The sequence below is a fragment of the Pristiophorus japonicus genome, chromosome 2 (assembly GCF_044704955.1).
Source record: "Pristiophorus japonicus isolate sPriJap1 chromosome 2, sPriJap1.hap1, whole genome shotgun sequence".
NCBI classification, from domain to species: Eukaryota; Metazoa; Chordata; class Chondrichthyes; family Pristiophoridae; genus Pristiophorus; species Pristiophorus japonicus.
This window is the reverse complement of record NC_091978.1, coordinates 271238289-271261561: the sequence shown is the minus strand read 5'-3', so window position 1 is coordinate 271261561 and position 23273 is coordinate 271238289. Positions and strand designations below refer to the sequence as shown.

General features: G+C 45.3%; 1 protein-coding gene across 3 annotated transcripts in view; it reads right to left on the bottom strand.

The window, feature by feature from the left end:
• Positions 1-21866: 21866 nt before the first annotated feature.
• sorcs2 (sortilin-related VPS10 domain containing receptor 2) overlaps positions 21867-23273 on the bottom strand; it is a 963539-nt gene continuing 962132 nt past the window's right edge. For all 3 annotated transcript variants that reach the window (XM_070871372.1, XM_070871374.1, XM_070871375.1), the window contains exon 27: positions 21867-22940. In XM_070871372.1, coding sequence (XP_070727473.1) covers positions 22876-22940 — 65 coding nt within the window. In that variant the 3' untranslated portion in view covers positions 21867-22875. The remainder of the gene's footprint in view (positions 22941-23273) is intronic.

The window sequence follows — 23273 nt, the reverse complement described above, 5'->3', positions numbered from 1 at the left end:
TATCTGCCTTCAATCCCATCAATTTCCCCAACACAATTTCCCGACTAATAAAGATTTCCCTCAGTTCCTCTTCCTTACTAGACCCTCTGACCCCTTTTATATCCGGAAGGTTGTTTGTATCCTCCTTAGTGAATACCGAACCAAAGTACTTGTTCAATTGATCCGCCATTTCTTTGTTCCCCGTTATGACTTCCCCTGATTCTGACTGCAGGGGACCTACGTTTGTCTTCACCAACCTTTTTCTCTTTACATACCTATAGAAACTTTTGCAATCCGCCTTAATGTTCCCTGCAAGCTTCTTCTCGTACTCCATTTTCCCTGTCCTAATCAAACCCTTTGTCCTCCTCTGCTGAGTTCTAAATTTCTCCCAGTCCCCAGGTTCGCTGCTATTTCTGGCCAATTTGTATGCCACTTCCTTGGCTTTAATACTATCCCTGATTTCCCTAGATAGCCACGGTTGAGCCACCTTCCCCTTTTTATTTTTACGCCAGACAGGAATGTACAATTGTTGTACTTCATCCATGCGGTCTCTAAATGTCTGCCATTGCCCATCCACAGTCAACCCCCTAAGTATCATTCGCCAATCTATCCTAGCCAATTCTCGCCTCATACCTTCAAAGTTACCCTTCTTTAAGTTCTGGACCATGGTCTCTGAATTTACTGTTTCATTCTCCATCCTAATGCAGAATTCCACCATATTATGGTCACTCTTCCCCAAGGGGCCTCGCACAATGAGATTGCTAATTAATCCTCTCTCATTACACAACACCCAGTCTAAGATGGCCTCCCCCCTAGTTGGTTCCTCAACATATTGGTCTAGAAAACCATCCCTTATGCACTCCAGGAAATCCTCCTCCACCGTATTGCTTCCAGTTTGGCTAGCCCAATCTATGTGCATATTAAAGTCACCCATTATAACTGCTACACCTTTATTGCATGCACCCCTAATTTCCTGTTTGATGCCCTCCCCAACATCCCTATTACTGTTTGGAGGTCTGTACACAACTCCTACTAACGTTTTTTGCCCTTTGGTGTTCTGCAGCTCTACCCATATAGATTCCACATCATCCAAGCTAATGTCTTTCCTAACTATTGCATTAATCTCCTCTTTAACCAGCAATGCTACCCCACCTCCTTTTCCTTTTATTCTATCCTTCCTGAATGTTGAATACCCCTGAATGTTGAGTTCCCAGCCCTGATCATCCTGGAGCCACGTCTCCGTAATCCCAATCACATCATATTTGTTAACATCTATTTGCACAATTAATTCATCCACCTTATTGCGGATACTCCTTGCATTAAGACACAAAGCCTTCAGGCTTGTTTTATTAACACCCTTTGTCCTTTTAGAATTTTGCTGTACAGTGGCCCTTTTTGTTCTTTGCCTTGGGTTTCTCTGCCCTACACTTTTCCTCATCTCCTTTCTGTCTTTTGCTTTTGGCTCCTTTTTGTTTCCCTCTGTCTCCCTGCATTGGTTCCCATCCCCCTGCCATATTAGTTTAAATCCTCCCCAACAGCACTAGCAAACACTCCCCCGAGGACATTGGTTCCAGTCCTGCCCAGGTGCAGACCGTCCGGTTTGTACTGGTCCCACCTCCCCCAGAACCGGTCCCAATGCCCCAGGAATTTGAATCCCTCCCTGCTGCACCACTGCTCAAGCCACGTATTCATCTGCGCTATCCTGCGATTCCTACTCTGACTATCACGTGGCACTGGTAGCAATCCCGAGATTACTACTTTTGAGGTCCTACTTTTTAATTTAGCTCCTAGCTCCTTAAATTCGTTTCGTAGGACCTCATCCCTTTTTTTGCCTATGTCGTTGGTACCAATGTGCACCACGACAACTGGCTGTTCTCCCTCCCATTTCAGAATGTCCTGCACCCGCTCCGAGACATCCTTGACCCTTGCACCAGGGAGGCAACATACCATCCTGGAGTCTCGGTTGCGGCCGCAGAAACGCCTATCTATTCCCCTCACAATTGAATCCCCTATCACTATCGCTCTCCCACTCTTTTTCTTGCCCTCCTGTGCAGCAGAGCCAGCCACGGTGCCATGAACTTGGCTGCTGCTGCCCTCCCCTGATGAGTCATTCCCCTCAACAGTACCCAAAGCGGTGTATCTGTTTTGCAGGGGGATGACCGCAGGGGACCCCTGCACTACCTTCCTTGCTCTACTCTTCCTGCTGGTCTTCCATTCCCTATCTGGCTGTGGACCCTTTCCCTGCGGTAAGACCAACTCACTACACGTGATACTCACGTCATTCTCAGCATCGTGGATGCTCCAGAGTGAATCCACCTTCAGCTCCAATTCCGTAACGCGGACCGTCAGGAGCTGGAGGCGGATACACTTCCCGCACACATAGTCGTCAGGGACACCGGAAGTGTCCCTGAGTTCCCACATGGTACAGGAGGAGCATAACACCCGACCGAGCTCTCCTGCCATGTCTTAACCCTTAGATACACTTAAACTGGTAATAACAATGTTAAAAGTTACTGACCAATATAAGAAGAAAAAGAAAAACTACTCACCAATCACCAGCCAATCACTTACCCCCTAGGCTGTGACGTCTGTGATTTTTTCCAGCCAATTCCTGCCGAACAGCGTTGGACCATTGCCTGGAACAATCCATAATGGTAAACCATGAACCGCACCATCATACGACACCTTGACTACTGCACTGCCAATCACTGTTATGAGTTCTTTAGTGTATGTATGCAACTTGGCATTGACTGGACTCAGCTTAGGCCTCACAGCCTTAGTATTCCACAGCTTGTCGAATGTCGTCTGGTTCATTATTGATTGACTCGTATCCGTGTCCAATTCCATCGGCACTGGCACACCGTTAAGTTTCACATGAATCATTATCAGTTCGGAATGAATACAGTCCATACACTTCCTCTTCTGGTATCTCGGGTTGCACATCCGGATCTGCGCTAGACTGGTCATCATCCTCCACGTGATGTGTCGCAGCACGCTTGCTCAGTTGCGGACACATGCGCTGGAGATGCCCCAGTCTCGAACAGCATTTACAAATGTACTGTTTAAACCAACACGGATGAGGTCGATGATTGTCCCCACAATGCCAACACGGTAAAATCGGATTCATTCCCATTGGCAGACTTTGGGCAGCAACAGGTTTCGCATACGTGGTCGAATAAGCCCTGCCATATGCAGCTCTGCCAAACGACGATACAATCTTGTTTACAGTACTTGCCGAGTTCCGATTTTTCAATGATATCTGCTTTAAGTTTTTGTCCGTCATCATGCATGTCTGGAAAATCGTGATGGCCTTGCTCAAATCCAGTGTCTCCGCCGCCAGTAGCTTACGCAGGATCACCTCATGGTTGATGCTGATTACAAAGAAGTCACACAACATGTCTCCCAATGCGTTTTGGAACTTACACGGACCAGCTAGATGTCTTAGGTCGACAACGAATTCCGACACATTCTGGCCCTCAGAACGAACGTGCGAGTAGAATCGATATCATGAGATGATGATGCCTTCTTCTGATTTGAGATGGTCACGTACCAGAGCACACAATTCCTCATAGTCCTTGTCCGTTGGACTTGCAGGTGAGAGAAGATTCTTTATAAGTCCATAGATTTTCAGACCGCAAACTGTGAGGAAGACCGCCCTGCGCCTAACTGCGTCAGTGGGTTTCTCCATTTTGTTTGCCATGAAGTACTAGTCCAGGCGAGCTACAAAATCTGCCCAATCCTCTCCCTTCACGAATCTCTCCAGAATTCCAATTGTGCTCATTTTTGCATGCGAAGGTTCATAAGTTATCTCGTCGCCAAATGTTACGTATGTAATAACGCGATAGACTAAATACTGTAAACTAAACAGTTACAAACCTGGCTCTGCTTTATTAGGGCCCAAAGTGATTACATTACATGATGGCTTGCCTTTTATATCTGGGCCGCACACACGTGCGCACAGCCCAATGATCTCCGACAGTGGCGCCACCTGGTGGCTAGTAACCCCAAGCATACATACATGACGAAATGTGTTGACGGTTGCCATCCCTACTGCATACCCTGCTCCTGCCATCTGTAGTACTCCCCTCCTTTTCCTGTTCAACTGCCCTTGGGGCCCCTGTAATTGTTTCTCCAACAAATGTTCCCATAAACTCATGGTGTGTCTATCACATTGCTAAGGTAAAGTTATCCCGCTAATATTGAGGACAATTTTAACACTTCATCACCAGGCCTCCCTGAGCTCCTTCTGTTACTTCAGGACAAGGCAGAAGAGCTGGTGGGACTGGTCCCTGTCCTCTTTTTATCCGGTACTTTCCATTTCTTTGCTCACATACACCGCTATCATCATACACATCCCGGCGTTGCCGTCGAGGCATCAAGTCAAGGCATTTAAAGGTCACCGTATCTACTCGTAGTGGTGTCTTATTTTGGACGAGCCGAGGTGCGTAGCCTCCATCAAAATATCAATAGACATATCCTGTGGAATCCCATTTTAGTACCACCCTGAATCCTATATTCCCCGCCTCCACTGGTGGTTGGAATAGAATCTCTGTTCTATCTTCAAAGCTTTCTCCGTCCACGCATCGCACTTGGAGGTCAATCCCGTCATTCACTTACAGGTGCCCATCATGGTCACGCCCCTCCAGATGGCTTGGCATATAATATAGGGACCTATCCCTGCTGGTGAGAGTGAGGGTTGAGAGAATTATCCATTGGGTAATTGCCATATCAATTAACCTGTCGATTAAAGCATACTCTGGTCATCACCAGTTGTTATTATTTCTTCTTATCCTATCTAACCCTTTCTAACAGTCCTGCTGTGATGGATCAGTGATCCAGCAGACCCATATCCTGCTGTCATCCATGACTATATCTGCCAGTGCTCCATGGGTACCTCTGAAACAAAATAGTTAAGACAACATCTAATCATCTATCTACGTTTTGATTTAACTTCGATTATCTCCTCGGCCTTATACAATTTTAATTGGGTCCAGTGTTTCCTTCTATCCTTACCTTTCCTGTCCACACAGGCACATGTATCACTGGTCAGGATTACCTCATATGGTCCGGTCCATCTGGGGGCGAAACCCGCTCGCCCAGGTCCTACATGAATGAACACTCGTTCGTCCACCCCTGGTACAGATCCTACTGGTCCCTTACTCTGAGCTTCCGGGTCCTTCATAGTCTGCTGTTCCTTCACCTCCCAAGGCCAGAAGTAATAAGTCTCGTAACTGCTCATCTGAGAGTCGCACATAGTTTCGAATGCGATCCCTTATTGGACCTAATCCTCACTACCGGTAGATACTCATTCCGGTAGATGCATGTCCCGTCCAGTCATTTCCCCACGTCCTTTGGCGGCTGCTGCAATCATAGTAACTGGTTCCTTGCCTGCAACTTCTTAGGCAGCCTCATCTGCTAACTTATTGCCTCATACTGGGCATCTTCTACTTTCCTGTGGGCTTTTATCTTTGTCACTAGTGCTTCCGCGGGTACCTGGGCAGCTTCTACTAATCGTCTAACAATATTTTCGTATTTTATGTGACCTCCTCCCGAGGTTACATACCCCCTCCTACTCCATGCTGTCATATAGTCATGGGTACTACTACAATCGTGTACCGGCTATTGGTATAAATATTAACCCTTTTTCCCTTAGCTAATTTTAATGCCTCGGTGAGGGCCACCAATTCTGCAACTTGTGCTGATAAGATTCCCTCCAATCCTTCTTTTGCTACAATTTTTCTGTCTTGATTAACTACAGCCAAACCTGTATGGGGTTGTCCATTTATATAACTGCGTAATCCATCTACATATAAGATTTGGTCTGGGTTCTTCATGAGTTCATCTAACATGTTTCCCTGTATGTCCTCATCTATTGTCAGTTGACATTCATAAGAACATAAGAAATAGGAATAGGAGTAGGCCATACGGCCCCTCGAGCCTGCTCCACCAGTCAATAAGATCATGGCTGATCTGATCATGGACTCAGTTCCACTTCCCCGCCCGCTCCCCATTACCCCTTATCTTTTAAGAAACTGCCTATTTCTGCCTTAAATTTATTCAATGTCCCAGCTTCCACAGCTCTCTGAGGCAGTGAATTCCAGAGATTTACAACCTTCTGAAAGAAGAAATTTCTCCTCATCTCAGTTTTAAATGAGCAACCCCTTATTCTAAGATCGTACCCTCTAGTTCTAGTCTCCCCCATCAGTGGAAACATCCTCTCTGCATCCACCTTGTCCAGCCCCCTCATAATCTTATACGTTTCGATAAGATCACCTCTCATTCTTCTGAATTCCAATGAGTGGAGGCCCAACCTACTCAACCTTGCCTCATAAGTCAACCCCCTCATCCCCAGAATCAATCTAGTGAACCTTCTCTGAACTGCCTCCATAGCAAGTATATCCTTTCCTAAATATGGAAACCAAAACTGCATGCAGTATTCCAGGTGTGCCCTCACCAATACCCTGTATAGCTGTAGTAATACTTCTCTGCTTTTATACTCCATCCCCTTTGCAATAAAGGCCAAGTTTCCATTGGCCTTCCTGATCACTTGCTGTACCTGCATACTATCCTTTTGAGTTTCATGCACAAGTATCCCCAGGTCCCGCTGTACTGCGGCACTTTGCAATCTTTCTTCATTTAAATAATAACTTGCTCTTTGATTTTTTCTGCCAAAGTGCATGACCTCACACTTTCCAACATTATACTCCATCTGCCAAATTTTTGCCCACTCACTTAGCCTGTCTATGTCCTTTTACAGATTTTTTGTGTTCTCCTCACACATTGCTTTTCCTCCCATCTTTGTATCGTCAGCAAACTTGCCTACGTTACACTCAGCCAAGTGTACTTCTCCCTTGGATAGTATACCATCTATTGGATTCACTTGGCCATCCCTCACTATCTGTACTGACCAGTCTTTAGGTATGAGGACCGTTTCCCACGCAGTTCTTCGGCTGTCTGAAACGGACCGTAATTTACCAGTATTCAATAACTCCACTAAAATGTGTTGCGTGTGTAGCACTATCTGTCTGGACATTACCACTGGTTCACAAACCCTGACTGCCCAGGCTGCACAGTCTAATGCAGCCACACACCGAGCCATTCCACTGACCACTGGTATTTGTTGCGTGGAGTAATATGCTATTGGTCCTATATTTCCCCCATGCTCCTGTGCCACCACCGCATTATAGAAGTTGCCTTCTAAGCTGCAATGTACGTGGAAAGGTCGGGTTATATTTGGGCGTCCCAAGGCCAGTGCTGATACTAAAGCAGATTTTAGTTCGGTATGTGCTATATCTTGCTCCGTTCCCCATTCTATTTTATCTGTGGAGGCCTTCCCTCCCTTCACCAGCTTTTGGATGGGTTCTGCAATGGTTGTGAAATGGGGTATAAAGTTCCGGCAATAATTAAACAGTCCGAGTACTTTTCGCACTCCCCTCACCATAAGTGGTTTTGACATGCTATTTATGGCTGCCTTTCGGTCCTCAGGTAGGGCTTTGGAACCTTGACTTCATGTCCTAAATATCGCACCTGGGTGAGTCCTATCTGAGATTTCTTGGGGTTCACTTTAAAACCAGCTTGTTCCAAAGCCTGTAGGATACTGCACCAGGGTGCTTCCATACTGTGCCAAATCTACGTCTTCCAGTGCCTGACTCATTACCCGGTGAAATATATTGGGACTGTTGTGGAATCCCTGTGGGACTCTTGTCCAGGTGCCAGGTGTATTGCCAATCCCCCACCGCATAGGCGAATTTATTCTGGGACTCACATGCCAGGGGGATTGACCAGAACCCATTGGCTATACCTAGGACCGTAAAGATACTGTGTTCGGGTTTCAAGCTGTTGAATATGGTTGACGGGCTGGCTACTATGGGATGTTCTCTCGGGGTTATTTAGAGCCGTATAATCGATAGCCAAACGGTATGATCCGACCGGCTCTGGACCGGCCATAGCAGGGAATTGGTAGTGGAAGTGGCTTCTCTCAACACACCCTGTTCTACCAACTCTTGTACTATCTCCTGCACCGCCATCCTTGCTTCAGGTTTTATAGGATGCGTTTTACCTGTCTTCATTTCTGTTTTTTACCCACCCACACTCCGTTAACAGCTTTGCACAGTATTCACCATTTCTCCTCTTTAGTCCAGTCTCTCCCCAAGGGTTTCACACTTCCTAGTTTTGTTGCATACGGAGCTAGAACCTTATTTCTCCCACCCTTTGCTTTCATCCACTGGAGTTGACCCATATCAACTGTCTATTCCTTGGGTCAATTAGTATGTTTAATTAATTCAGAATATCTACTCCTAAAATAGTTCCCTCCGAGTTTTTGCATACCCATAGCTGAACTGGTAATATTCCTTCTACCTCTAATAGCTGTGTTTCACTTTTATATGCTCTTTTTGGTTTCATCCCACTCCTTGGATAATTATGGAGTGGTTGGTAAGGGGGAGGTTTACATTAGTTATTGATACTGACGCCCCTGTATCTACTAACATATCACAGTCTGTCCCCTAACAGCGCGGTTATGTACATGCAGGGGGCCCTGTCCCTTTCCGGGGGCCGATGCTACCTACGCTTTTGTCTGTGCCAGGGACTTTATGATCTCAATCAGCTGGTCTCTAATCATGTTGTCCATATTGGACACTTGCTCATTTGGGGGTAGGCTTCGCTGTCCTGTGGGTCCCTGCCCCTCGCTACCTCCTCCCTTTGCCCAACAATCCCCGGCCTCATGTCCGGGCTTGTCGCAATTCTAACATTGTCTTGCTATCTTCCTTGAGGCTCTACACTCATTACGTCGGTGTCCGGGTTTGTAACAAACTTTGAGTTTCCTGTCCGCCCCCACTGCCCCTAATTCTTCTGCAGCGGCCACCTTTATTTTCTGTTGGTTGTCCAGTTCGGTTGTCCATCGTACCAGGTCATCATACATTTGCATTGTGACCAGTGGGTGCTGCTCAATTCATCTTTGTACATCTTTTGAAAAACTAGATTGTCCCCGTTAAGTTGTGGTATGCCTGAATGGGCCAGAAAACTGGTATATTTTCGTTCTCCATATTCATACGATGTTTCTCCTTTATTTTGTGTGACCCCCATTTATTATTCCCCAGTTTACGGGTACTACTCCCATGACCCGTGTAACATCAGCTTTAAACAGATCGTACTCCGCCGCTTGTTGGGCAGCTTGGGTGCCACTTCGGCTCACCACGTCCTGTCCCTGAAATTTTGGGCCAGTCATTGCCACATATCTTCACTCATTTTTGCTCTGACTAACCCTCCCACATCACGATGATGAAAACTATGACATATTCGCATTTCCCTCATTTTTTGCCAAAACGCCTCGTTACTTTGTCTGGGTTTTAAATCTGGCAGTATCTGTAGTAGTTTTCATTTGTCACCCGGGGAGAATGACACAAATAGTTTGGACCTGGTCTGCTATTGCTGTGAGAACTACTGCCTGTCCCTGGGCCGGGACTGCGGGAACTCCTTGTATGAACTCTATCTAAATGGGGGCCGCTGGCAGTTGTTTCTCAAAGAGGGGTGATCCGACCCACGATGTCTTAATTGTATTCAGCTGCCTTTCTGCCCAAGAGCCCCCAGTCTATATCGTCATCCTTTTCGTGTGTTCTGACGGGTGCTGTCGCCATCACATCTACTGTCGGTTTATTGCTATTTCTGCGCTTTTCAGTCAATAGTCTAGTCCATCTCCTTAATTCATAATACGCGCGAATGACTAAAATGAGGGCTTTCTCCTCTTTTTTTCCCAATTCCCACCATTTTCTTTGTTCAACGGGTGGGTCGTCTGGTTTCCAATTTTGTTTAATCATTATTTTAATTAATTTTTGATTTTTGTCTTCTAGGTACCGTGCCAGAGACCCCTCTGGTCACCACTCGAGTATCTCACTTCCCATGGCTATTGGTTGTCAACGGTACATTGCTTACTTACTCGCCCTGAATGAGACCAATACTTGCAACATATTGGTTGTCAATGGTACGTCCCTTACTTACTCCTCACGAGTGAGATCGTCACTTGCAACCTTTATCAATTATCAATTGCAATGTTACACAGACACACTTCTATGTAACCAATCGTAATTGTTTCACCTGGGATCTTCCACTGGCTACTTGAAGTCTCGGCCAGACCTGCAGGTTCGGATCTCACAGGCAGCTGACACCAGACAGATTTCTGCCCTTGTCCTAACTGTGTATGGTAATTAAAACGTACTCACGCCTTTGATAGGGCTTCCATCTGCTGGTGTCCACTGTCCGTTTGAGATCCTGCCAACTACGCCAATTGTAGTGGAGTATTTAAAATAAACACTCAACACCAGGTCTGGGTTTGAAGATTCAAGTAGTCTTTATTTTGCACCAGTGGGGAGCTTGCATGCTGGTTGTCTGTAGCCAGGCTTCTCCAATGATACAAAATTCCAAGCAACCTTTTATACACTTAATGATGCATATCAGCCTCGTGCATGGTCTACCCATGCCGTTAAATTGGCCCAAAGCCCACGTGTACAATTGTTGATTAACTAATTCCCTTTCGCGTTACACAATCATTCGCCTAAGTCTCATACCAAATCGAGTTTTTCCAATGTGTCACTTTTGACCCCTTGTCCTGTTTCACTGCTCCTCTGGGCCTCCTGTGGTTCAACAATTTGGCTATTTGTAATTGTCCTCAGGGTACACAGCTTGTAGCAATTAATCATTCCAACATGTTATTTCCCTTTAAACACCTTTAGAAAGTTGACCACTACAAAGCCTATTTCAGCTCATTTTAGTTCCGAGATCCATTCTTAACCCTTCAATTATAACAGAGCTTGGAAGCCCCATTTCATGGGGTCTTATTGTAGCATCTATTTTCTAGATTTTGCAAATTTCCATCCAGCTGCAATGCATTTCCTCTCTTTCGTCTCTTAATCAGCAAACCAAACAGAACTGTCCCGGTGTCACTTTATGTGCTGATACACTGATTGTTAAGTTTCTCTATGCTCTATGATTAATAATTGATATTTACAAACTAATCAAATAACACACCACACAAACACAGTCTTGCATCAAAAACAGATTTCTTCAGGTATAATTTCTTGAAGACTATGAGCATCTCAGATCATAGTGTTCATGCAATGGTGTAAATATTCAATGTTGCTTTAAAATGTAATAAATAAATACACCTTTGAACTAAAACCTTGCAAGTAGCTGTAGCAACATTGAATATATTTACCATTGTATGAACACTATGATCATAGATTTCAAGAAATTAACTGAAGATTATTACCTTCTGATTGCTTACCTCTGACTTCCGATATCAAAAGTGCTCAAACAACTAAATCTCAAAGTGTATATTTATTTTATTGTCGAACATCGAGTGTTATCTGCACACTTATGGGTCAATTATGTAACCCTCAAAGGAATATTTTAGTCACATGAATCATCAACCAATATGTGTACAATGCAGTAATAGGTCTTTTGGTTTCTGTATTAAATGTTATTAAAAGGAAAACCACAATACATTATACAATACTATGAAATACAGTAAGGAACCAACCTAGAGTGCAGTTTGGATCCATGTGTTTATTAAACAAAATTTCAAGTGCATTCACATTCACATAAAGGCATACCTTGGAATGCGATCGAATACACAGCACATTACTTAGCTCGACAGCTTGTAAAAATTAATTCTGCACAGTGCATTAATCAAAATATAAAGATTGAAAAGATCCCGTTAAACAAAATAAGTATCGCATTCAGGCATTTACGTGCACATAACCTCTGTGCACTGAAATTAGACAGACACAAACAATTAAAAGATGACTGATTACACTGTTCAATCAGATTGTGTTAACAATTATAAGTAGCATCTCCAAACAAATAAATATACAGAGTTCATCTTTTTGTTGCAACAAGTAGGTCTAGCAGTCTACAAACATTACTATAACTACCAAAAATAATTGTGACCTGGGAAATTATATACAAAAGCAATGTACAAATACTCAAGTTTACCAATTGTACAATTCATGTGGGCATATCTGTGTTGTGTGCAGTATCACCACTCGTACTGCAGAGTGCATATGAACAGGTTTTCTTGACCTACAGGTAACCAAAATGTCTTCAGTTAACTGCCTCTCCCGGCACCAACAGTGAGGCAGAGCTCTTATTTAATAATGAAAAAGGCATTCCTTCTGTTTGAAATCCAATGGCGACTTAGCCATGTTTATAGAGACCACCCAGTGTGCATGAGTTTATGTGTTTATCAATAAAAGTGTTTTTAAATTTTTTTAATATAATTAACTTTTTAAATTAAAACCTTGGGGTCGAAATTTGGTACCGCCATTTTTGAGATGTTGTCACTGCATGAGAGAAATTTTTAACGCCTCACATCAGACGCGGTCCTCAAACGTGAAATTTAGTGTTGACATCTAAAGAATTGATAGCAGTGTAAAATCATGGCATTGCACACTTACCTGGAGGCGTTATGCTGCGCTAAGTGGGCTGTTAAGCGTGGGTTCAACATCCGGAATTAAGGCATCATTTGGAGCTGCGCCACAGACATAGTGGCACCACCTGGATTCCATTGAGGCGTTAATTGAGCGCCTCAACGCCTCGTGGGTATATTGGCTTCCTACGCGCTCAGACAGTGAGCCTGGCAGACCTTGCAGCAACTCGTCAGTGTGCCTACCGGTTTACGGACGCCGCAATGGATGCACTCCTTGATGCCCTGGAGAGGCATTGGCAAGTGCTGAGGACAGAGGCTGGGAGGAGACCCCAACTCCAAACATACAGAAGGCATTTGGAGGGAAATAGGAGAATGAGTGCCTGCGAGTGACACGGTGCCAAGGACAGCGATGCAATGTCGAAAAAAGTGGAACGACTTGATACGGATAATGAGGGTGACTATCTTTAATTTCAAACTTCAACATGCTATGCTCTGACCTCAATGTGCACTCTCTGCTCAATGTAGTGTTTCCGAATCCATGCTCTAAGTGGGTGAGGCCACAGTCAAGGTTCCCATTTGCAGCCTCTCCCACTGCAAGGGCCTACATGTGCTGTTAACCTTGCTACTCGGTTCTGCAGAGCCACCCTTCATTTTGTTTACTCCTCAGTCTTCATATGTGTGTCCAAGATGGTAGGCTTCCCATTATTGTTAGGTCCTGTCACCCTAATTCAAGCATTGCCACAGCAAGTTGACGTCGCAATTGGTAGTTACATCAAGCTGTAAAGACTGTCATAGAGTAAAATGTACTAAACATCGAGCTGTGAAGACTCTCCTAGAGTAGCATGTACTAAAGTATGAAAGGCACTTGGGACACACTGATAGAAGGACTCTAACTCTGACTTTATGTTAAATGTTACAGGCAAAGCTCGCCCACAACCGACGGGAGCAAATGCAGATTGGTGGAGAGGAGCCAGACCTCCAAGTACTCACTTCGTTGGAGGAACAGATAGCTGCCCCGATGGGCGTGCAAGTTGATGCGATGGCGGTGGGTGCGGCCAACCCTCCTCAGGACAGTGATGGTATGTTGAGTTCCTTTGCAGCGACCTGCAGGACACTTGGTCCTCACACCATCAAAGTGCAGCTACTTCCATGAGACTGGCTTTCACAAATGTCTTTCCTGCTCCTGACCCCCTCCCCTGCAGGTAACCGCTGTTTTGTGTTTGTGCTTTCAGATGACCAGCCAGGTCCACCGGGGCCTTCTCGGGAGCCTTCCACGGGTCCAGATGGTGACGACAACCAAGAGGATGCGGAGGAGCAGGAGGATGATACCTCCTTCGACCTCATGCAAAAGACTGCGCAGTGTGAGAATGGGGCCAGCAGCACTGCTGACCAAGGGGTGTTGGGGGAGGCGGAGGTGGATGATGCTCCGGGACCCAGTGGCCTCCAGCAATGCCACGGGGGAGGGGTAGTCCGAGGGCCAGCTCCCTGGAAGGTGAGTGCACACCTGAGTGATGCTCAGCAGCACTCTGACAGTGAGCCCAACCTAGAGGTTGTCGCAAGACAATCCCTGCAATTGTACAATGATCTGCTGGGTGCACTAGCAAGGATGCAGAGTCTTGATGCACTAGCTGTAAGGATGGAGGAGTCCGCCTCAACTGTTGCTCATGCCTCTTGGCAGCCCATCGAGCCCATCCTTGCAAACAGTGACCTTGGGGTCCCAGACATGGTGGTATGGGTTATGGCTGACGTTGCCGTAGCCATTGTGCACCAGGTCAATGCTATTGTAGGTCTCCATACTCAAATGTCATCAGTGCATTGTGTCCTAAGTCAGCTCTCTGGTGTACTGCAGTCACAGACACTCTTGATGCAGAGGCAAAAAGATTCAATGGATGCACTGACCATTGCCATCCGGTCTGGGGCCCCATCAGTTGGACGGGGACCTAACCTGCAGATGATGCTGCTCTGCCCCGGGGGCCAATTGGACCATGATGTCCTTTCTCAGGACAACATCATTCCGCCTTCGCAACTGCCGCTCTCCGCATCCCATCCGAGTGCTTCCAGCCATGCTGAGGTTATGCAGTCCGCAGCCGGATCTTCCAGGGCCCGAGCTGGTCAGGGTCAACCTGCTAGGCCATCATATGTGGCTGTGTGTCCAAGTCAGCAATCGACTACCAGCTTTGCTAAAGGCCCTGAGACCCCATTGCGGAGGAGCATTGGCGTGGTAGGGGGGAGAAGGGAAGGGGTGGTAAAGCCCTCTTTAAGACAAAGATCTTTGGGAAAGTGGATATGTTGACCTTGTGCAGATATGGGGCCAGAGCGCCCCTCAATGCCCGATTGCCCGCCCAGAAAAACCGCTAACGTTTTGCAAGTAACGCTGGTGAGAATTACCATAATTAAGTTAAAAATAATTGCCCGGTGAGAAAATGAATCTTGCACCAGTATTCTCGGCAGTTAAAGGCAAAACTAAGTGAAACGGGCGGTTCTTAAAATGTTTTTAAAAATTTACTCTGAGGCTGCAGTTGGGCCTAGGGAGGGGGGTAAACTTTTAAGATAAATTTTCACAAAAAAAAGTTACAAAACATTCCCAAGAGTTTTAAAGCTAATTGCTGTTTTATAATTAAAAACAAATAAAGAACCTTTAACTTACCTTTCTTTGCAGAGTACTCACCTACCACCTTGTTTAAGCAGCTTTTACAGAGCGGTTCCCTTGGCGATATGGATGGGCTTCCATTGAGGCCAAACTTACGCCGTGGCGATTTTCTCGGCGGTGCACGTCGCTGATTTGCTCCCGGCGGGCGTTTGGAGATTTGGACGGTACCATTCAAAAAGTAAGGGTGAAACTTTCGCCGGGTGGTTTCTCTCCCAAAAACAGCTATATCGCTGAGAAAAATGCTGAAAATTAAGGTGAAAGTCTAGCCCATGAGCTTTTAAAATTAGTTGCGCTTGTATGACGCACAAAACACTTGATAGTCAACAGAGATGGCTAGGTTCTTGCAATGTGAGGTCATGTAAATTATTGCACTTGGATGAATGATGCCACAATTGTTTGGTACTCACCAGAGATGACTACCTTGTTACAAAATGAACTGATAGGTCAATAGGTCCATTTGGATGTCTGAGAATGTTTGAAGGGGTTTTGTGAGTATATTGATGTGTTGGGGATGAAGTTGCTGTTTCGTGCTTGTTTTCAGCACACATTATTTGTGTTTGCAATAAAGCAAGTTTGGATTGTTCACATGATGAAGGACTGATTATTTAAGACAGAGGGCTGCAGGATGTGTAGCGATGTGTTGAGTTGATGTCCACGTGTATAGGCTGGCCATTCAGCACGTCAAGACTCATTCATTGGAATCGATGAGCGATGAGTCTCTGACGAGCAGCCCTTCCAGCCGCAGCAGTGTCATGCTGCCTCCTCCTTGGCTGAGGCTCCTCGTCCCCCTCCTGAGGTGGATCATCCAATTCTGGTGGTAATGGCTGGCCCTTCATAATGGCCAGGTTGTGCAGCATGCAGCAGACAACGATCATGGAGACTCTATCAGGTGAGTACTGCAATGCCAGACTGGCCAATGGAGCGGAAACGCTGCTTCAGAACCCCGATAGTTTGCTCGATAATGGCCTGGGTTGTGGTATGGCTGGTGTTGTAGTGCTGCTCGGCGGGGATTGCAGAGGGCTGTTATCAGCCAGGGGGGCATACCATATCCTTTGTCGCCCAGGAGCCAGCCACAGCCTTCTTGCGTTGGCTTGAAGAGTCATGGCACAGTGATCTCCCACAGGATGAAGGCATCGTGGCAGCTGCCAGGATAGCGGGCGTTGACAGCAAGGATCATCTGCCTGTGATCACAGACCAGCTGAACGTTGAGGGAGTGGAAACCCTTGCAATTCTGAAAGATCGCTCCATTGTGGGGCGGGACCCTCAGTGCCACATGCGTACATCAATGGCTCCTTGAACTCTGGGGAAGCCCGCTATCCTGGCAAAGCCATGGTCTGCACTCATCCTTGTCTTCCCTTGACATGCTGAACTTGATGTAGCATAGAAGTTCAGTGCCACTGGCACTTTCACTGCCACTGACAGTGAGGTCCTAGTGCTGACGTCAGCTGCCAGGTATGTCCGCAGAAGGTTGCAAAGGTCCGTGACCATCTCCTTGTGGAACCTCAGCCTTCTTATGCACTGCTCCTCGGACATTTCAAGAGTGATGCGCACGATAAACTCTGTGTGTGCGGCCTCCTGCCCCGGTGCCTGGGTCCTATGGGGAGGATTCACATTTGCCATAAGCTGTCTCTGCAACCGCCGCACTGTCCCCATCACAGGTCACAGTGAAATTGAGAGTTCAAAGTTATCCGAAATGGCAGCCAATGTGTCCCAGATACTAGTAGTCAATCTGATGAGGCAACAACAGTGCGACGCCAACACCCTACTCTCTGTGCGAGCATCAAATGCAGCACTGACCGAGATCTCTGAGCCCCGGCTGCAACTCTGTTTAAATAACGCCCCCGATTAGTTTCTCCGCCTTGTGCAGTCCAACTTTTTCAGCATCATGGATGCCAGCTGTTAAGTGAGGCGACAAAAGTGAATGTGGCAAGAAGGATGCCAAGAAGCTGTTGCATGCATACTAATGTCATGATTTCCATGGTGTTAGCCGGTGGTACGTTACGTTTTTAAAAAATTACAGCCGAATTTCGTGTCAGGCGTGAACAGCCCTAAGTGCCACTCCCAGTCGCCTAACTCCCAATTAACACACAACACCGGCATTATCAGCATGCGTTAGCAACCGAATTTCGATCCCCTAATAATTTGAATTACATAAAAGCGCCCTTTCAAAAAGTACTATAGAAAGAGCTATAATTGTCAATTTGAAAATAAAACGCACTGTATGCATTTGGTATCTGGTAAATTGGAGTGCGGTTGCAAGTACATATGGTTATAAAAAGATAAGACACTGAATTGTTCAGATACCATCAGAGGCAGCACATTAGCCTAGTAGTAAGGGCATCAATCCCAAGTTGTGTCAAATAACTACTTACTGTCACACAACCTGGAACTCTGTGCTGGTTGTTACAGAACCCCACATAATTGATGTTGCGACAGTACTGGGTTCCTGGGTGCAGTGGTTTTTTTTTTAAAGCTTAATTGAGAATGTTTTACATTAGTACACCATATAGAATAAGCTTTGTTGACCTGTACATTTTTATATCCTATTAGATTTCCATGGCTACCATCCTCTCTCGTCAGGAGGGCAATGGCAGTCTGGGTTGTACCACTCCTTGACAGCTCTTGCTGCCAGACTGTGATTGGCTAATAGAGAGTACACTTGTGCAGAGTGTAATTGGACCCACTGCTTTCCTTTTTCTCCTTGCATACCAAGGTATAGAGCTCGCTACCATCAACAGAGCTCGGGAAACTCCCCAACTGAATGGAATCAAGTTCTAATTACAGCACAGGTTGTGCCTAGGGACCTGGGGGTGGGTGATCGTCCTCTGAGTCTCTCCTGCTCAGCCACCCATTTACACACGTAAACAGGGATTTCATTGAAGTTTTGGTGACGGAGCGGGAGAGGCTTCTCGGATGTTTAACCCCAGGCCTTTTCAATGAGAGTTTCACTTTGCTACCTTTATTGCTGATGATTAGGATCAACATGGCACCAATTCCTGAGGTTCTGAAAGGGCCTGGTGGGAATAGGTTTCCAAAGGCTGGGCTGCTGGGTGAAGCACCTGGTAGAGGAGAGCAATCCAACAGAGCCTTATCAACCAATCACAGAGTCAGCCACATTAATGGTCACTATGAAGAAGTCCATGGCTTGCAACTACTGACCCTCCCAGCTGAAAGAGGTGACAGGGGGACAAGAGGCCTTGTAGGGACAGCAGAAATTGAGGAGAAAATCATGCAAGGCCAAGACTAAGTCAAAGATGGCCTAAAACTGATACAGCAGAGCTTTTTGTTCCAAAATGATCACAAAATAATTTTGCCAGAATAATATCTGACTTACTCTCAGCTATACATTCGGAAGACATGTCTCTGATTCATTCATTCTCAGGAACAACTTTATCAACAATGGTTTACCAGTCCTGAAGTGTGTAGCTCCTCACTGATGTCAGTTCAGTCTCCATTATATAGAATTTTACAGAACAGAAACAGGACATTCGGCCCAGCATGTCTATACCGGTGTTTATGCTCTACACGAGCTTCCTCCCACCTTATTTCAACTCACCCTATCAACATACCATTATGGCACTTGACAGTGCTGTGATAAGTGAATGATTTGTATGGCATAGGATGTAGCAATGGCCATTACAAACAGCATCAACTAGAAACAGTAGATCAAATGGGATCTTCAGTACAGCAATGAGACCAGAATACTAGTGACAGCGATTTGGTATCAGATTGTACTGATCCCATGAGAGAGAGAGGGCGGGGGGGGGGGGGAAGAGATAGGAATACAGGAACAATTACAATTTAACTCAAACACAGGTGGTTAGGTTAACCATGTTAACACAAGGGAAGTTACCAGTGACTTGTACTTCTATCACAGCTATAGGGAATTTTACCATAATATTAATCGAATTTCCAAGTACAACAACCATATTCGAAAAGAATGAACAATAATTTTCACTTGTTTCAGTTAACTGATCTTCAGTCAGCAGAGGTCACAAAAAGAATGCAAAGAAACAATGGTTAGCGCACCTAGAGCCACTGTGCAGTGAAAAGGTAACAGAGGATCGCACTGCCTCCCTCGCACTGCCAGCCACTTCAGCCCAAATAAACATGAACAACCACTATGTTTATATAGTGGTGCCGATTGTACCATTAACAGGCATGTGCATAAATATGATAGTGATGACGGTGCTTAGCGAAGCCATCACCATGTCAGACTCTTCATTGTCAATTTTCTGACTTTAGAAGCAGTTAATTTAACGCCACATGAATCGGTCTGTGCACTGGAAAATGACTGTTGCCCTCAGAGTACAATGCACAAATACTAACAGCCGCAATCTGCAGAAGGTGAACATGCCTTTGGATTACACATGTAATGTATAAAATATATGAGAATATATACTCTGCCTTAAGTGTTAAAACAATGTAACATTCCTCAGGGGACCCCTTCAACCCTTATGTTAGATTTTAATACTATTGTTCTCAGTAACAGTTAGCATTTGTACATTGCATTCCGTTTGCATTTTTGAAAAGTGGCAATCTGAAAAACGTTGCAACAAAATGTTAATACAACTAATAATGGAGGAAGCCCAGTAACTGTGCCACTGATGATTCTCAGTCTCAGCATAGGAAAATTAGGAACAGGAGAAGGCCATTCAACCCAGTGAGCCTGCTCCGCCATTCAATTAGATCGTGGTTGATTGGTACCTCAACTCCATGTTCCCACCTTTGCTCCAGATCACTTGGTACCCTTACCCAACAAAAAGCTATCAATCTCAGTAACTGAAAGTTCCAATTGTCTTGTAGGGGAGAGAATGCCAGATTTCCACTAGCCTTTGTGTGAAAAAGTGCTTCCTAATTTTGCTCCTAAATGGCCTAACTCCAATTGTGTCGCCTTGTTCTGGATGAACCCATCAGCAGAAATAGTTTCTCTGTATCTACACTATTCAATCCTTTCAACATTTTAAATACTTCGCTCAGTTTTAAATACTGCGATCGAATCATCCTCAAACAAGGGTTCCATCCAAAATGTTAATTCCTCCTAATTTCAGAAGCAGGTTAAGTTTTTTTTTAATTTCTGGCATTTGTGGATTTCCTTTTTTCTCAGCTATAAACAAACTTTGATGATGAACTGAAAAAGAACTCTGCACTGGCTAACATCTCGGAAAGGATGGAGTGGACAAAGTCTGGGGACATTTGTAAAGTGGAAACATACAGCACAGAAAGATACCATTCTGTCCATCGGGCCTGTGCCAACTCTTTGAAAAAGAAATCCAACTTGTCCCAGTCACCTGCTCTTTCCCCATAGCCATACAATGTTTTCCTTTTCAAGTATATATTAGTTACTATTGAATCTACTTTCACCGCCCTTTCAGGCAGTGCATTCCAGATTATAACTCGCTGCGTAAAACAAATTTTCATCTCCCCTCTGGTTCTTTTGCCATTTACCTTAAAAAAAATGTGTTCAGGATGTGTGCATCGCAGGAAAAGCCAGCATTTATTGCCTATCCCTAATTGCCTTTGAGAAGGTGGTAGTGAACCGCCTTCTTGAACTGCTGCAGTCTGCGTGCTGAAGGTACTCCCATAGTGCCGTTAGGGAGGTAATTCCAGGATTTTGACGCAGCGACGATGAAGGAATGGCGTATATTTCCAAGTCAGGATGGTTTGTGACTTGGAGGGGAACTTGCAGGTGATGGTGTTCCCATGCACCTGCTGCCCTTGTCCTTCTAGGTGGTAGAGTTCGCGGGTTTGGGAGGTGCTGCTGAAGAAGCCTTGGCGAGTTGCTGCAGTACATCTTGTAGATGGTACGCACTGCAGCCACAGTGCACCGGTGGTGGAGGGAGTGAATGTTTAAGGTGGTGGATGGGGTGCCAATCAAGCGGGCTGCTTTGTCCTGGATGGTGTTGAGCTTCTTGAATGCTGTTGGAGCTGCACTCATTCAGGCAAGTGGAGAGTATTCCATCATATTCCTAATTTGTGCCTTGTAGATGGTGGAAAGGCTTGGTGGGAGGGAAGGAGGTGAGACACTCACCGCAGAATACCCAGCTGGTTCAGTTAAGTTTCTGGTCAATGGTGACCCCCAGGATGTTGATGGTGGGAGATTTGGCGATGGAAATGCCGTTGAATGTCAAGGGGAGCTGGTTAGACTCTCGCTTGTTGGAGATGGTCATTGCCTGGCACTTGTGTTGCGGTAATGTTATTTGCCACTTATCAGCCCAAGCCTGAATGTCGTCCAGGTCTTGCTGCATGCAGGGATGGACTGCTTCATTATCTGAGGAGTTGTGAATGGAACTGAACACTGTGCAATCATCAGCAAACATCCCCACTTCTGACCTTATGATGGAGAGAAGGTCATTGATGAAGCAGCTGAAGATGGTTGGGTCTATAACACTGCCCTGAGGAACTCTTGCAGCGATGTCCTGGGGCTGAGATGATTGAACTCCAACAATTACAATCACCTTCCTTTGTGCTAGGTATGACTCCAGCCAGTGCAGAATTTTCCCCTGACTCTCTGTGTCATCTGATTACCGACCCTCTTGCCAGTGGAAATAGTTCCTCCCTATCTACCCTATTAAAACCCTTCTTAATTTTGAATACCGCTATTAAATTTCCCCTGAATCTTCTCTGCTCTAAAGGGAAACAACCCCACCTTCTCCAGTCTCTCTACATAATTGAAGTCCCTCATCCCTGGTACTATCCTAGTAAATCTCCTCTGTACCCTCTCCAATGCATTGACATTCTTCCTAAAGTGTGGTGGCCAGAACTGAATATAATACTCCCAGCTGAGGCCTAACTACTTGGAGTAACTGAGTTGGTTTAGTTCCATTAGGAGATAAATCACAGAAAATTGTCAGTTCAACTCAACAAACGGGTTTCCAATTTTGACGCACAAAATTTACAACTGTTGCTTTAAATTGAATCTGCACATAGGTACTTTTACTCTGTCTCTGAAGGATGAGAAAATGGCAATTAATTTATAGCCTGTACAGTTTCTCATTAGACTATCAGCTAAAATGGATGGTCAAATCATGTAATTAGCTTGCCAGTAGGATCACAGGCACAAGAGAATATCAAAACGTTACATTATACTTTAAGAAAGAATAAGTCCCAAATATTAGAAATTAATTGGAGAAACAGAATGAAAATTCATGAAAAATGACACCAGGATAGGAATGCCATAGGAATGAGCTGGAACACGGGGTAATTTATTGTTTTCCCTGCCATGGGAGGGGTCACCTGGCGGAGTAATCCCCCATCCTTTACAGAACCTGGTCAATTTTCATCCCATTGATTGGCAGGTTCTAGAACATGTGCTGAAGACAAAAATGTACTCTTGTATGTTTAATCAAACTAGATCATTTGACAACCAAAGTGGGGGTTGACAACTTATTTATCGTTTTACAGATGTGAAAAAATTCACTTATTGGAATGGAAATAATGTGACTGTCTATATGGGAAAGTAGCAAATGATGTGCAATGCAATTTTCTTTTCTCAAACAGGATGCAAGAAGGGAAAGAGAGAGCTTCACATAATAACATATTGAAGGCAGCTTGTTCCCCTTCCCAGTCGAGCTCATTTATAGAAGATGCTGTGTTTGGCATGGCAGAGATAGCTTCAGGGTTCCGTACTGTGATGCCACTCTCTCTGTAAGGGTGCTTCTAATACACTGATGCTTGATTGAAGACTTAGTAACTATTGGAGGCAAGATTACCCACAGTCCCATCACCACAATGGAGTTTGTCTCATTGCCTCACTTCCCCCCCCATCCCCAGGAACAACAAAATAAAATGGAGGTGAGTCTTAACATTTCATCCAGAGCAAACATCAGCTACTCAAGTAATTGTGCGTTTCCCGGGAGTTTATGCTGAGAACCACAGCGGAGTGACCACCTGTATCAAAGAATAAAAGACAAAAAACAAACACTGATTATGATTTGTGCATTTTTGTATACTGATTTCCACAGATGTCCAGCGTCTCTATACTTCGGTATCAATAGAAGACAATGGCCAGCAAATAGGTCTTGCGTGAAGTAGGCCATGCATCTGCAAACACGCACCTGAAGATGAAGGCCCGATGCAGCTCGCCAGCCCACAGGTAAGTCCTGGGAGAAGGGAGGTGAACGTGAAGTGGGGTTGGGCGAGGTGGGGGGTGCGCAGGCAGGCAGTGGACTACAGTAACGCTGGAGTCAGGGAGATCACTCCTGCTCCTCTTGGCTCCACATT